The 15,074-nt window shown below is 39.9% G+C and overlaps 1 protein-coding gene across 1 annotated transcript in view; it reads left to right on the top strand.

Annotated features, from left to right (window-relative positions):
* The window catches only part of LOC126199286 (protein KIAA0100), a 340,503-nt gene that overhangs the window by 86,507 nt on the left and 238,922 nt on the right, over positions 1-15,074 (top strand). Inside the window, exons 7-8 of the mRNA XM_049936105.1 lie at positions 1,962-2,089; positions 2,175-2,291. Coding sequence (XP_049792062.1) covers positions 1,962-2,089; positions 2,175-2,291 — 245 coding nt within the window. The remainder of the gene's footprint in view (positions 1-1,961; positions 2,090-2,174; positions 2,292-15,074) is intronic.

The following is a 15,074-nucleotide window of genomic DNA, read 5'->3' as shown; positions in this document are numbered from 1 at the left end:
CAATTTCTGAAGAGTAGCACAATACACTTCAGAGTTGATCATTTGACCATGGGGAAGGACATCGAACAGAATAACCCCTTCAGCATCCCAGAAGACTGTAACCATGACTTTACCGGCTGAGGGTATGGCTTTAAACTTTTTCTTGGTAGGGGAGTGGGTGTGGCGCCACTCCATTGATTGCCGTTTTGTTTCAGGTTCGAAGTGATGAACCCATGTTTCATCGCCTGTAATAATCTTTGACAAGAAATTGTCACCCTCAGCCACATGACGAGCAAGCAATTCCACACAGATGGTTCTCCTTTGCTCTTTATGGTGTTCGGTTAGACAACGAGGGACCCAGCGGGAACAAACCTTTGAATATCCCAACTGGTGAACAATTGTGACAGCACTACCAACAGAGACGTCAAATTGAGCACTGAGTTGTTTGATGGTGATCCGTCGATAATCTCGAACGAGTGTGTTCGCACGCTCCGCCATTGCAGGAGTCACAGCTGTGCACGGCCGGCCCGCACGCGGGAGATCAGACAGTCTTGCTTGACCTTGCGGCGATGATGACACACGCTTTGCCCAATGACTCACCGTGCTTTTGTCCACTGCCAGATCACCGTAGGCATTCTGCAAGCGCCTATGAATATCTGAGATGCCCTGGTTTTCCGCCAAAAGAAACTCGATCACTGCCCGTTGTTTGCAACGCACATCCGTTACAGACGCCATTTTAACAGCTCCGTACAGCACTGCCACCTGTCGGAAGTCAATGAAACAATACGAGACGAAGCGGGAATGTTTGAAAATATTCCACAAGAAATTTCCGGTTTTTTTCAACCAAAATTGGCCGAGAAAAAAAATGTGTTGCATTACTTATTGAACTGCCCTCGTATTATCAAAATTGTTTAGCAGTGGCAAGTTTCAGCATTCTTTATCACAGATTTTTTTTTGTTTTTTACTGTACAGTGAGTAATAGCAAGTCTTTCAAGAATATAATTTTTCTGTGTACTCATATGTTGCTCCATCATGTTAAAAAAAACCAGTCAGTCCTGATAGCAAATGCTGTTTATTTTTATGGTGTGGTAATTGGTTTTGGTCACACATAGACCAACTTCAGACCAGTAATTTCTTCATTCATGATGCACGGAGCTGTTGTGAGTGCAAGAAGCACCTGTCGAACAGATGACAACAGGTGCTTCTTGCATTTACAATGACTGTGCATCATCTTAACGCATCAACGGTGGAGACAATACTGGTCTGAAGTCGGTCTATGTTTGACCAAAACTGGTCACCACACCATAAAAATGAACAGCATATGCAATCAATACTGAATGTTTTTTGTTATATTATGATGAAAGATTGTTGAAGTTCTAATTATGAGTTCAAAAATTGTCACGTCAGTCTAGTGCTACTGGTGTGGCTTATATGTTGGGTGGAGCTTTTGCAGTAATTGCATCTGTAACATGTATAAACACTTTTTTTTTTTAAGTTCTTAGTGCTATGTCACTTCTGCAACATCCCGAGTTTGAGTGAGGATACAGACTGACTATGTTACACTTCTTGTGAGCACCTTATGCCCTTCATCTGCAAGCGAAGGTTTAAAACTTCACTTGATTTTTAAGATACTTACCTTATCGCTAAACTTGTCCGTCCACTGATGGTGTCTTCCTGTGCTGAAGATTGTTCGTGATAACACGATTATGATCCTTATCAGAACTTGCTGTAAACACTCCGACTCCTCCAGGCATAAATTTCACATTAGAATCACAACATTGCCAAGTTACTCTTAATATACTATAGTTGCTAATCATATTACTTATGACAGAGACAATGTTGTCATGTTGTGATTTAGCAGGGTCACAATAATGTATGTATCATTTGCAGACACACGGTACCCTGAACCCAGGATTTGTCATAGTTCTTAGTGTATCTGCTATTCTTGCCCACTTGTTTTATTCCGTTTATTTCTATTGTAGATGTTTCTATACTGGACCAACCAGCCGTTTTGCCAGACCTCAGCATTTGCTTGCAAGTGGATGAATTTAGTGTGAAATGTGTCAGAGAAACAGTTCTTATGATGCGCAAATTTGAAGTTAAAGGCAATGTAAGTGAAACATTTAAATGTGTTAAGAGTTTCTCATTTTATAATTAAAAGAACAAGATCTTCATGTTCATTCACTCTGTTACAGATTGAAGAGAGTATTTTTAATGTGCATATGCTTCTGAATACATTACATGCTGTGTATAATCATAAAGACCTTCACCGTTGGGTTGACCATAATTTTTTGGATACAGCCAATACAAAGGTAATAATAATGTTTGTTATTAAGGATCTTTCTTCAGAATGTACAGTTATATTATTTGTCCATTGCTATAAACATTGTGAATGCTCTCTCTTTTTTCTATTTTTCAGACTGTTATTTCTCACAATAGTTACCTTAAACAATAAGTCAAACCTTAAGCATAAAATTCCATTTTTGTTATGACTTTCTTTTTTGTTAAGCTCATTAATATTGTAATTAGCAAATATAGTGCTGATAAATATTGCACAGAAAGATTCATGAAAATATGTTTAGTAAATTAAGGAATGTTGGCACAGAAAGTTGATTCCTAAGAAATAAGATTAACCAGTTTTTATAACATCATGTTTCTTTGGAACTATCATAGTAAAATTGATGCTGTTTCAAGTATGAGTAAAACGGATTATTCTTAAGGGTGAGGTCTACAGTACAAGGAAGCTCTTCACTATCTATCCCACAGTATCTGATGGCACTTTTTATGTTGCATTTCTTCAATGACAGCAATTTTCTATAGCCTCATTGTATCTTTTGACGACTTACCTCACTGAAATGATTTTGACCAGTTAGAATTATTCTTTCTAGTGATACCATTTTTAAATGCAGTTGCTTCTACAGGGAATGATAACATTAATGTTATTTTGGGAAACCTGATGCTGAGAGTGTGATTCAATGGAAATATTTTAATGACATTCATTTCCAACTGCTTATATTAATAGTGTCACAGAAAAATAAGTATCACTTGTAAAATATTCATTCACTCATCATGTTTAATGGATTTTACATTAAGGAGAATCATCAGGGATGACATTAAAAAAGTGAGAATCTGTTATGATTTTTTAAAATAATTGTCAATAAATTAATGAAAATTTTGTGCATACTCAAGATAAGTTCAACTAAAACAAAATTGCATTATTACTTTACAGTTTTATCTGTTCTTTGCGGTATACGTGTTTAGTGTTTTTCATAATAGAATGGAGGATGGTACAATAATTATGACACTGAAGTATTAACATTTTGTTACAATGTTTTTCCTCTGAATTAGATATATGTTTTCTTCTATGGCGCAAGATTATTTAACCCCATATTTTGTCCATTCCCTGTCACCTTCTTTTTAATGTACCTCTAGTTTGTTTTAGGGTAAGCCAGACGAAAGTGATGAAGAAGAAAGTTTAAAAAAGAATTTTTTTTCAATATTAGAGAAGGAAAGTTGCCACTCACCATATAGTGGAGATGCTGAGTTGCAGATAGGCACAACAAAAGGACTCTCACAATGAAAGTTTTTGGCCATTGGCCTTCATCAACACCACACACACACACACACACACACACACACACACACACACACACACAAACGTAACTCACACACGACTGCAGTCTCAGGCAACTTAAACCACACTGGTATTGTGAGTTACTTTCGCGTGAATGTGTGTGTGTGTGTGTGTGTGTGTGTGTGTGTGTGTGTGTGTGTGTGTGTGTATTGTTGACAAAGGCTGAACTCAATGTCTGGCCTCAGCAGCCACAGACAGTGGTCATATGTACATGAATTGTGCTTGCATGAATGTGTGTATGTGTTCTCTACTTTAGAAGAAAGCTCTTTGGCCAAAAACTCATGTTTAGCAGTCTTTTTATTGTGCCTATGTGTGACACAACATCCCTCTATAGCATGAGTAGCAGTCTATGCTTTTCATAATATTGTCATTATTCCATCCTGGATTTTCCATTTTTTTATTTTGCCTTACTGCTTTTCTTCCATCCAGCAACCCATTGCTATTCCCCTTCGTTACTGTTCTCTAACACAGTGTCCATTCTTGTCGTTCTCTGCTTTCCTGTGTTTTACCTGCCACCTTACAAACTACACAACACACTCTGACTTACAAGTCACATTGTATCAGTTGTCTCGTAAGTGCACAACACATGGCTAAATGATCATACTGATTGTTGGTGCAGCATCTCATGTTTCACATTACTACTGCCAATATAAAAAAGTGTTAACTTTCAAGCTGATCACTCTTCCTGTCTCTCTCTTACGTATTTTTGCATTATTTTCCATACTTTCCTGTGCCACACAAACTTGTTGTACTTTGTCCCACCACCCCACCTCCCACCCCCACTCTTTATCCTCTCTAATTCCACATGCACACACAAACCTCACCTAATCCAGTCACATCTGCTGTCCCTCTTCTTCATACATAACCAACTGCTGACCTGCATCCAACGTTGTCTTTTAATTTATTTTTCTCCTTGATCTAATTATGTTTTCATGCCTATTTCAGTTCAACAGCCATTAACTAACTATCATTCCCTCATTCTGTGTGGATCCAACCACCTTGTAAATATAAAGATGTAGCAGTACAGGAGTACAAGTATATCATTAAAACAATGACTGTATTTATCTTAGAATGAAAATAGTATGTGTTCATAAATATTCAAGTATAACATTATGCTTTACAAAAGTGAGAAAAGAGTTCAACATGAATCAAATTTTCAAAAGATCTGATTTTTTAACCAAAAACTCCATAAAATTTATCTCTTAAGCAGTTACCATACCAATTACTGCTAAGGAGCTTATTATTGTAACTGCTACCATTTACACAAGCTTCAATGCTATAGTCACATTATTTGCTGCATTTAATTATTTCATGAATCACATTGAGTATCATTGTCCACAGAACTGTTTACAATGTCAGAAATCAGACTCATCATTACCAAATTTTTTTCTGGAACTTTTTATTCATTAATTTTACATGAAAACATCTGTATCACAAGAAGTGTGTTATTACTTCTCCAAATTTCACAACTTTGCTTCAGCCAGCCACAAACTTGTAAATACACTATTACAAAATATTAATTTTTTTTATTTTGAAAATAAATTACATTACATGATACATTACATGTATCATTGTGTGACAAGATTTATAATTCTTTAATACAATATCAAATAATGAAAAAAACTGTAAAATATACTCACATAATAATATATACCACACGACGCAGTCTGATACTAAAATGTAGACTTTCACGGACGGAAATATCATGTCCACTATAATTATCCGGGCTGTTATGCCGTGGTCGGTTGATGAATTCTGTGTCGGTTCGCAACGTTTCGTCTCCGACTGCGGGAGACATCTTCAAGGGGGTCCGTAGCTCGATGGTAGGTCCAACACACCCACTGGCTCGCGAGTCGAACCGACACAGAATTCATCAACCGACCACGGCATAACAGCCCAGATAATTATAATAGACACGACACAGTCTGTCATGTGCTTTATTGGTCAATGCACCATATGGTACAATAAACATTTCTCAGTCTGTTCCATGACAGTATGTCATAGGCATGGTTATGATATGGTATCTACATGAACACCTGCTACCACACAAAGACCTGAAGATGGTGTCATATAATACTGAAATTGATTGCAAATAAAATAAGATCATTATATACTGCCGAAGGTGTCATCCATACTAAATGAAGATACAGTACTACTTTTCATTCCATAGTCCTTCATGAGATGGATGTACAAAGATTCAGAGGTCTCTTGAGTAAAATATTCCCCAATTACAGGATGGTTTTAATTAAACTTTCGCTACTTGAGAGGGTGCACCAAGAAAAACAGGGGAATGTAAGGCTATGAAACTTTTTGAAAACATTTGTAATGACACGAGGAAAAGAGAATTAATAAACCTTTAAAAACCCGCATTTTAACTTCCACATGAGAGAGCAACATTTGTTAATTGCGTACCATGTTTACATTCTAGGTTACAAATGTTGCTCAGTATGATGACCACCTGCATCCACAGTGGCCTGGAACTGCACTAGAGATACCATTTCACAATTGTTTGCAGGACTTTCTGAATGGTGAACCATGGAAAGTTCAGCTGTCATGATACAGCTCATAAACTGCTTGAAGATTGCACATTGTGTCTGGCTTTCTCAGCCATGGCAACAGTAACTTCACCAATTTTTTGTGCAAGTTCCATCGACCTCTCCCAGGAGCAAATTCCAAGTAACCAGTTAATTTGAACTTCTGAATGATGTTCTTCAACCTCTTTGTGGAAAGAGGACCTTTCTGTATTGTGTGTCAATAATCGCGAAGAGCAGTAGCGCTATTGCTATTGTTTTGATGAGACAGCTTTACGAATAAGGCCTGCTCTCCTTGTCCAGATCCATGTCTGCAGTTGTAAAACACACTGATACTTGTGCTTCAACCTTACGCCACCATGCGAGTACCTGCACGTAATAGCAAGTCATGACACTAACACTGCTGATAATGATAATCCTGTAGTACAAAGTTTGAACATCATTCTTATAAAGTTGGGTATCCATATGGTAAATAGTCTTCCACCTACACTGTCTCATGTAGTGAAAGTGTAATTGTAATAACCATGTATGTTAAGCAAAATTCAACTAAGAAATCTATTACACTTAGCAGGCAACAGAATAACTGACCAGTGAATGCATTCAGAAGACAAAATCCTGAATACTGCTGATACATCTTCATGTATATGTATGCACACACACTCTGTGCAAACCACCTTACACTGCATGGTGTGGGGTACCTTGTACTACCAGTCATTTACTCTCCTGTTCCACTCACAAGTAGGGCAAGGGAAAAGCAACTGTGTAAAAGCCTCTGTAAGAGCCCCAGTTTCTCACATCATATTTTCCTTACACAAAATGTACGCTGGTGGCAGTAGAATGGTTCTGCACCTGACCTCAAATGCCAGTTCTCTAAATTTTGCAATAGTGCCTCACAGAAAGCGCATCATCTTCTTTCTAGGACTTCCATTTGGGTTAATAATAGTTGTGTGCTTTCAAACCTACTGATAAAAGATCTAACAGCCCACCTCTAAATTTCTTCAATGTCTTCCTTTAATCGAAACTTGTGAGGATCCCACAAACTCAAACACTGTCGAAGAATGAATCACATTTGCATTCTGTATGCCATCTCATTTATACACTTTTCCAAAATTCCCCCAATAAAGTGAAGTCGAGCATTTGCCTTCACTACTACCAATCTGAGCGCTCATTTTATTTCATAGTACTTTGCAATATTACACCTAGATATGTAATCAAAGTGAATGTGTGAAGCTGCTGCCTATGAATACTGTATTCCTACTTATCTACATTAACTTACATCTTTCTACATTTAGAGCAAGCTCCCATTTATCATACTGACTAGAAATTTTGTCTAAGTCATTTGTATATTCCTACAGTCACTCAATGATGACACCTTCCAGTACGCCACAGCATCATCAGGAAACAGCTGTAAGTTGCTGCTCAACCTGTTCAAATCGTTCAAATGGCTGTGAGCACTATGGGACTTAACATCTGTGGTCATCACTCACCTAGAACTTAGAAGTACTTAAACCTAACTAACCTAAGGACATAACACATCTGCGACCGTAGCAGTCGCACGGCTCAGGACTGAGCGCCTAGAACTGCTCGGTCACCGCGGCCAGCACTGCTCAACCTGTCCATAAGGTCATTTATGTATACAGATAATAAAAGCAGTTCTATCACACTTCCTTGGGGCGCTCCTGATCATACCCTGTCTCAGATAAACATTCATCATTGAGGATCTCTCACTGGGTTCTACTGTGTAATAAGTCTTCGACTCACTCATATATGTGGGAACCTAAACTCTATGTTTGGACTTGGAACAACCATCTGCAGCAGGGCACCATGTCAGTCTAGAAATGTGGAATCTGCCTGTTGCCCTCCATCCATGGTGTTTAGGATATGTTGTGAGAAAAGGGCAAGCTGAGTTTTGTGCAAGCAATGTTTTCTAAATCTGTTTGATTTGCAGACAGAAGATTTTCTATCTTGTAAATTTATTATATTCGAACTCAGAATGTGTTCAAGAATTCTGCAGTAAACTAGTGTTAAGGATGTCAACCTGTAATTATGCGGGTCAGCTCTTTTAACTTTCTTATATACAGGAGTCGCCTGCACTTTTTTCCATTCGCTTGGGACTTTTTGCTGGGTGACAGATTCATTATGAATGCAGGCTATGTAAGGGGCCAATGCCTCACCGAACTCTCTGTAACATGAAATTGGTATTCTGTCTGGATCCCCCCCCCCCCCCCCCCCATCCCCAAGAACCATGGACCTTGCCATTGGTGGGGAGGCTTGCGTGCCTCAGCGATACAGATAGCCGTACCGTAGTTGCAACCACAACGGAGGGGTATCTGTTGAGAGGCCAGACAAACATGTGGTTCCTGAAGAGGGGCAGCAGCCTTTTCAGTAGTTGCAGGGCCAACAGTCTGGATGATTGACTGATCTGGCCTTGTAACACTAACCAAAACAGCCTTGCTGTGCTGGTACTGCGAATGGCTGAAAGCAAGGGGAAACTACAGCCGTAATTTTTCCCGAGGGCATGCAGCTTTACTGTATGATTAAATGATGATGGCGTCCTATTGGGTAAAATATTCCGGAGGTAAAATAGTCCCCCATTCAGATCTCCGGGCGGGGACTACTCAAGAGGACGTCGTTATCAGGAGAAAGAAAACTGGCGTTCTACGGATCGGAGTGTGGAATGTCAGATCCCTTAATCGGGCAGGTAGGTTAGAAAATTTGAAAAGGGAAATGGATGGGTTAAAGTTAGCTATAGTGGGAATTAGTGAAGTTCGGTGGCAGGAGGAATAAGACTTTTGGTCAGGTGAATACAGGGTTATAAATACAAAATCAAATAGGGGTAATGCAGGAGTAGGTTTAATAATGAATAAAAAAAATAGGAGTGTGGGTAAGCTACTACAAGCAGCATAGCGAACGCATTATTGTAGCCAAGATAAATCCCATGACTACTACAGTAGTACAAGTTTATATGCCAACTAGCTCTGCAGATGATGAAGAAATTGATGAAATGTATGATGAGATAAATGAAATTATTCAGATAGTGAAGGGAGACGAAAATTTAATAGTCATGGGTGACTGGAATTCAGTAGTAGGAAAAGGGAGAAAAGGAAACGTAGTAGGTGAATATGGATTGGGGCTAAGAAATGAAAGAGGAAGCCGCCTGTTAGAATTTTGCACAGAGCACAACTTAATCATAGCTAACACTTGGTTCAAGAATCATAAAAGAAAGTTGTATACATGGAAGAAGCCTGGAGATACTGACAGGTTTCAGCTAGATTACATAATGGTAAGACAGAGATTTAGGAACCAGGTTTTAAATTGTAAGACATTTCCAGGGGCAGATGTGGACTCTCATCACAATCTATTGGTTATGAACTGTAGATTAAAACTGAAGAAACTGCAAAAAGGTGGGAATTTAAGGAGATGGGACCTGGATAAACTGACTAAACCAGAGGTTGTACAGAGTTTCAGGGAGAGCATAAGGGAACAATTGACAGAAATGGGGGAAAGAAATACTGTAGAAGAAGAATGGGTAGCTTTGAGAGATGAAGTAGTGAAGGCAGCAAGAAAAGAATAAAATCCTTGTGCAGATCCTAGCTATTGTAATCAGGAGTATAAAAGCAAAGTAGGATAGTGGGGGCCAAAGCTGTTTTGTCATACATTGCAATCCCATGGATTTGTTTGTAGATGATGCCATCAAAGCTGAAGTAATTGTGGGTGAGGATATTGTTGGTTGCGGTGATTAGAAAGGAGGTTATAGGTTTGGAACCACTCAGGTGTTGGGAAAGGTAGTGTTCAATAGGACTGAGGCCATGGGCATTAGGGATGCTAGTGTAGAGGGAGGTGGCATCAGAAGTGACAAGCAGGATGCCTTGTGGTAAAGGAACAGTAGCTTTGGAGAGTCTGGAGGAACTGGTTTGTATCTCTCTTGTAGGAGGGTAGGTTATGGGTGACATGCTGAGGGTGTTGGTCTATGGGAGCCGAGAGTCTCTGTGGGAGCACAGTAACTGGTCATAATTGGGGCATCTGGAGTGGTTGGATTTAAGGACTTTATGAAGCATGTAGAAGATAGGAACACAGGGAATGGTAGGAGTGAGGAAAAAGGTAGACTCAGAGGGGAGGTTTTGAGATGGGCCTTATGATTTGAGCAGAGACTGGAGATCATGTTGAATTTTCCGCCAGTTAATCCCTGCAGTTCAAAAAGACAGTGGTGGATCCTTGTCAGCAGGTAGGATTATAAGGTCAGGATCAGTTTTTAGGTAGTGGATTGTGTTTCTTTTTAGAGATCTATGTTTAATTTCCATGTTGAGGGATTTGGGGAATTATGATGAGGCAAGGTTTGAGGTTAAGGACTTGTGGAATGATAATGTGGTGAGGGGGGAGGGGGGGGGGAGCAGTGAGGGTGGAATCATGGTTGGATGGAGGAGTGAACCGAGTCCGGTAAGGTTTAACGTTGGCTTTGGGTTTAGTCTGAGTGGTAGGGTTAGTGGTTAAAAAGTGCTTCCATTGTAGGGACTGGGAGAAGAAGAGAAGGTCTTTAACAAGTCCAGCATGATTGAATTTGGAAATGAGGCAGAAGTTAATGGCTTTGAAAAGGATGATAGTTCTGTGGTATTAAGGGTTTTAGAGGAAATGTTCATGACACTGTATGTGGTCTGTTTAGCTTGTGGATTTTGTATGGCCATGGGAGAGAATTTCTGACTGTGTGGTAAATGTAGTAGGTCTGCAAGGCAGGTTCTGTTAGCTGTGAGTGGACACGGGATAGGATTGGAGGCTGTAGTGTGGGTGGTGGATAGTGGTAGTTCAAGGGGGGAGTAAGAGGTGGTCTGGTTGGAGTTTTCTTGAGGCGGTGTTGTGTATCCTATCTATCACATTGAACCTCTTGTCCTCCACGAACTAGGTCAGCTTGCAATATATCCTATGTTCATAACCCCTCCTGTACCCAACCTTATTTAGCCCCTTCGCCCACCTATACCCTTCCTTGCTCCCAGTCCAGTGCTAGACAGGCTTCTGTTCCACCAATTCACCCACTTTTCTTTTTTCTCCTTTGCTGCTTCCCTTCCCTCCTCCTCCCCCCCCCCCCATCCCCCCAAACCTCCTCATTGCACCTAGCTACCCTACCCTGTCCCACCGTGGCCCTTCGTGCTAACACAAGTAACGCTTTACCTTCCCTGCTATCCCTCCCCCTCTCAGTCCTAACCTCCTATTTACTCCTACTACCCAAATTGTTTGTCACATCAGGCACAGTTGCTCACAGTTCAGCCTTAGTGGCTGGAGACATTGGTTGTGGGTGATTTGTGCATGCATGAATGTGTTATCTGTTTCACAAAAAGTCCTATTGGCTGAAAGCTCAACATGCATGGCATCTTTTTGTTGTGTCTATCTGTGACTCAGTATGTCCTCTATATGGTGAGTATCAGCCTTTTCTTTTCATAATATTGTCATTATTCCATCCTTTATTTTCCAGTGTTTGATGAATGATCTTCAGTGACCTTAAATAAGAGTACAAAAATTGTAATCTTTGCTGATGAGAGAAGCAAACTGCTCAAGCATCTGTAATCAGTCACCTACGATTTCAGTCACCTACAAACACATTAATCTTAAACTGATGTTGATCTATAGCCTGTACTGTAGCATAAGGATTGCAATCAGTCCATATCTATTTGTCTGTGAAAATGTGTTGTACCATTTCTTCCAAATGCTGCCTCGTCTGTAAATAAAATTGAAGAGGCAAAGAATGGATCGGTAATTTGCACAACAGTCTATCGGTGAAAGTTCTCCCTTGGTTGGTGACGGCCAGGAAAAATGCCCCGCACATGTTGAAGATGATACAGATACTTGAATTGCTCATGATATATCTTTTGTGCTGAACTTGGAGATGTACCATGTGCCAGAGCTACTTGGCTTGCGCTGACACCAGGCACTTCTTCAAAAGCCCGTAGAATGTCCTCTCCCTGGTCACACACACAAGCAATACATGGTCTTCCTCAGTTTCTTCCTCAGTACATAGTCTGTACTGCTACTGATCCTGTCTTGACAACATGACGATACGCAGCACGAAAGGTTGAATGACGCAACTGTCTTTGCTCTGAAATTGCTGCCTGCTACAGCTGTGCCTCCATGTGCCCATTGCCACTTGCACAGACATACATTAAATCATTTCTGCTTGCTCACAAGATGAATATGCTGTCACAGTGAAACAGAGCACTTTCAGTTAACTCACCACTTGTAGTACAAGGTCTTTCAAAAAACTGTGGAACATTTGTAATTTCATGCCAATGTTGTGTTGGAGCGAAATGCAATTGGCATCCTCACGCACACCTGTGTGTAATGTGTAACTGCCAGAAGTCTCATTGTGTTTGTCTGTTAGTTATTGTTCAGTGCTGTATTGACTAGAACATTGTGTCACATAGTTTGTGAATTTCAAGATGGCAGAGTTAGAGGAGCAACTTGTCTACATTAAATTTTGCGTGAAACTCAATCAAACCTTCACAGACACACACCAAATGATGCAGAACACCAGCAGTGATGAGTGCTTAAGCCATACGTGGTGTTACAAATAATTAACATGGTTTAAAAATGGCTGTACAGAAATTAAAGATGACCCTCTTTCAGAACACCCTTTCACGTGTACCAACAATGCTCATGTCAGGAACATCGACGAAATTGTGTGCGCCAATTTAAGACTAACTGTTCAAGAGATCGCAGAAGAATGTTACATTTCAGTTGAATCATTTTATGAAATCCTGACACAGCATCTTGGAATGCATCGTGTTTGCCGCCAACTTCATTCCACAACTTACAAGTCAATACCAGAAAGAACTTCACCTTGCAATCTGTGAAGAACGTTTGGATCTTGCAAATGAGAATGAGATGTTCCTGAAGAGAATCATAAGTGGTGATGAGACATGGGTGTACGGTTATGGAAACTGATGTTCAGACCCAGATACAATCTTCACAGTGGGTTAGGAAATGTTCTCAAAGACAATAAAAAAACCTTGTCAGGTCATGTCAAATGTCAAAGCCATGCTGAAAGTTTTCTTTGACTTTGATGGATTAGTTCATCATGAATTAGTGCCACAGGGACAAACTGTTAATCGATGGTACTATCAGGACATGTTCCGACAATTGCAAGAAAATGTGAGAAGGAAACGTCCTGAAATGTGGCGAGACAATTCGTTGTTCTTGTATCACAATAACACACCCCCACATTCGTCCCTGTTGGTGCATTACTGTTGACAAAAAACAAAATCCCTGTGTTGCATCATCCTCCATATTCTCCAGTCCTGGCCCTTGTGGACTTACGTTAATTTTTAAAGCCAAAATTCCCATTGAAAGGACGAAGATTAGCAATGATGGACGAGATAAAAGAAAATTCGACAGCACTTAGCATGATACAGCAAGAGGTGTCCCATTACCAGAAATATAAATGGCACTGGGAGTGGTGTATCAATTATGCAGGAGAGTATTTCACAGGAGACCATGCACAGTAAGTGAAAGGAACATGTAGGAAAATTTTGTCGACAAAGTTCCAGAATTTTTTGAACAGACCTCGTACACATTCTCAATGGACACATTGGAGACTGATGAATGATGAATGTAAACAAGTTTCCCAGGCAACACTAGGCCATCTAGGTTAAGGTGAGTCAAATGGGTGCCTAGATAAATGAGGTTTTTGGGCTCTACCTGGAGAGCTGCTTAACATTAATTTTCGTTAATAACAAGAATTTTCGCATTACACACACACACACACACACACACAGTGAGAGTTGAATTTCTAACCACCAATTGGTCAATGTACCATTTATAATAAAAAATGTATTATTAAAATTAATTCATATTTAATATTCACTATTTTTCTACATAATAACCCATCTTATTGATACATTTTTATCATTGATGAACCAATTTCTAATAATATTTTCAAAAGAGAGAATTAGTACATGACTGAAGCAAATTGTTCACAAACTGTTGAACACATGCATTAGTTGCAAAGTGCATCCTATCATGGGCGTTGTTGAGCAGCTCCAACATGTGGAAGTGACACAGTGACCAGTCTGGGCTATAGGCTGGATTTTCAAGGGCAGCCCAATGCATAGTGGCCAATATTTGTTGAATTACTATTACTGTGTGTGAATTATCATAGAGTAGCAACAAACTTATGATTGGATTGCTACACTTCCTCTCGAGCAGGTAGTTCAGATCACAGTGATAGCCAGTATGAATGATACAGAGTTCCTGTAGGAAACTGACCAGCAGAATACCTTTTCACTCCCAGAACACAGTGTCCATAATCTTAGCAGCGAAAAACCATCTCTCAGCTTTCAGAGGTGTCTGATTCATATGGGCTTTCTTCAGTTTCTGTATGTAATGATGGCTCTGAGTCACATCACATGTGCTGATCCTTAGCAGGAAAGTGTAACATTCTTCCTTCTACGTCATGAGAAGTGTTAGAGAAATTGCAACTTGAGCAGAGTCCTGCTCATCTGTTGACTTTGTATTGCTGGTATGGGGCTCATGCAGGTAGGGCATTTTGTCACTACATTTTCATCCTTTCTTGAACTCCTTATACAAATGCTTTACTTGGAACTAAGAACAGATTATTCCTCCAAATTGTGGAAGTAAGTGGTGATGGGTTTCAGCAGCATTAACATTCTTGTTCTTGAAAGACTTTATCATGATGCATTGTACAACAGCAGAGTGCAAGCTCCGCTTAGTCATCACAGCAGCTACTGAACTCGGGGAAAAGTCGTCGCCCCAAGGTCAGCACTCCCATTCAGCTATCTTCCCTCATGTGAGTATAGAAGCTGAAACACAGCACACATCCAGCAGGGCACAGTCAAAGAAAGGCTAGTGTATGTTTGATCCATACTTATATCTGATTAGCTAGATTCGAGAATTGAAAATTCCTGTTAGCTACTAAACAACTAGCA

The sequence above is a fragment of the Schistocerca nitens genome, chromosome 1, assembly GCF_023898315.1.
Source record: "Schistocerca nitens isolate TAMUIC-IGC-003100 chromosome 1, iqSchNite1.1, whole genome shotgun sequence".
Classification (NCBI taxonomy): domain Eukaryota; kingdom Metazoa; phylum Arthropoda; class Insecta; order Orthoptera; family Acrididae; genus Schistocerca; species Schistocerca nitens.
The sequence above is the reverse complement of the archived record's forward strand: the minus strand, read 5'-3'. Positions and strand labels throughout refer to the sequence as shown.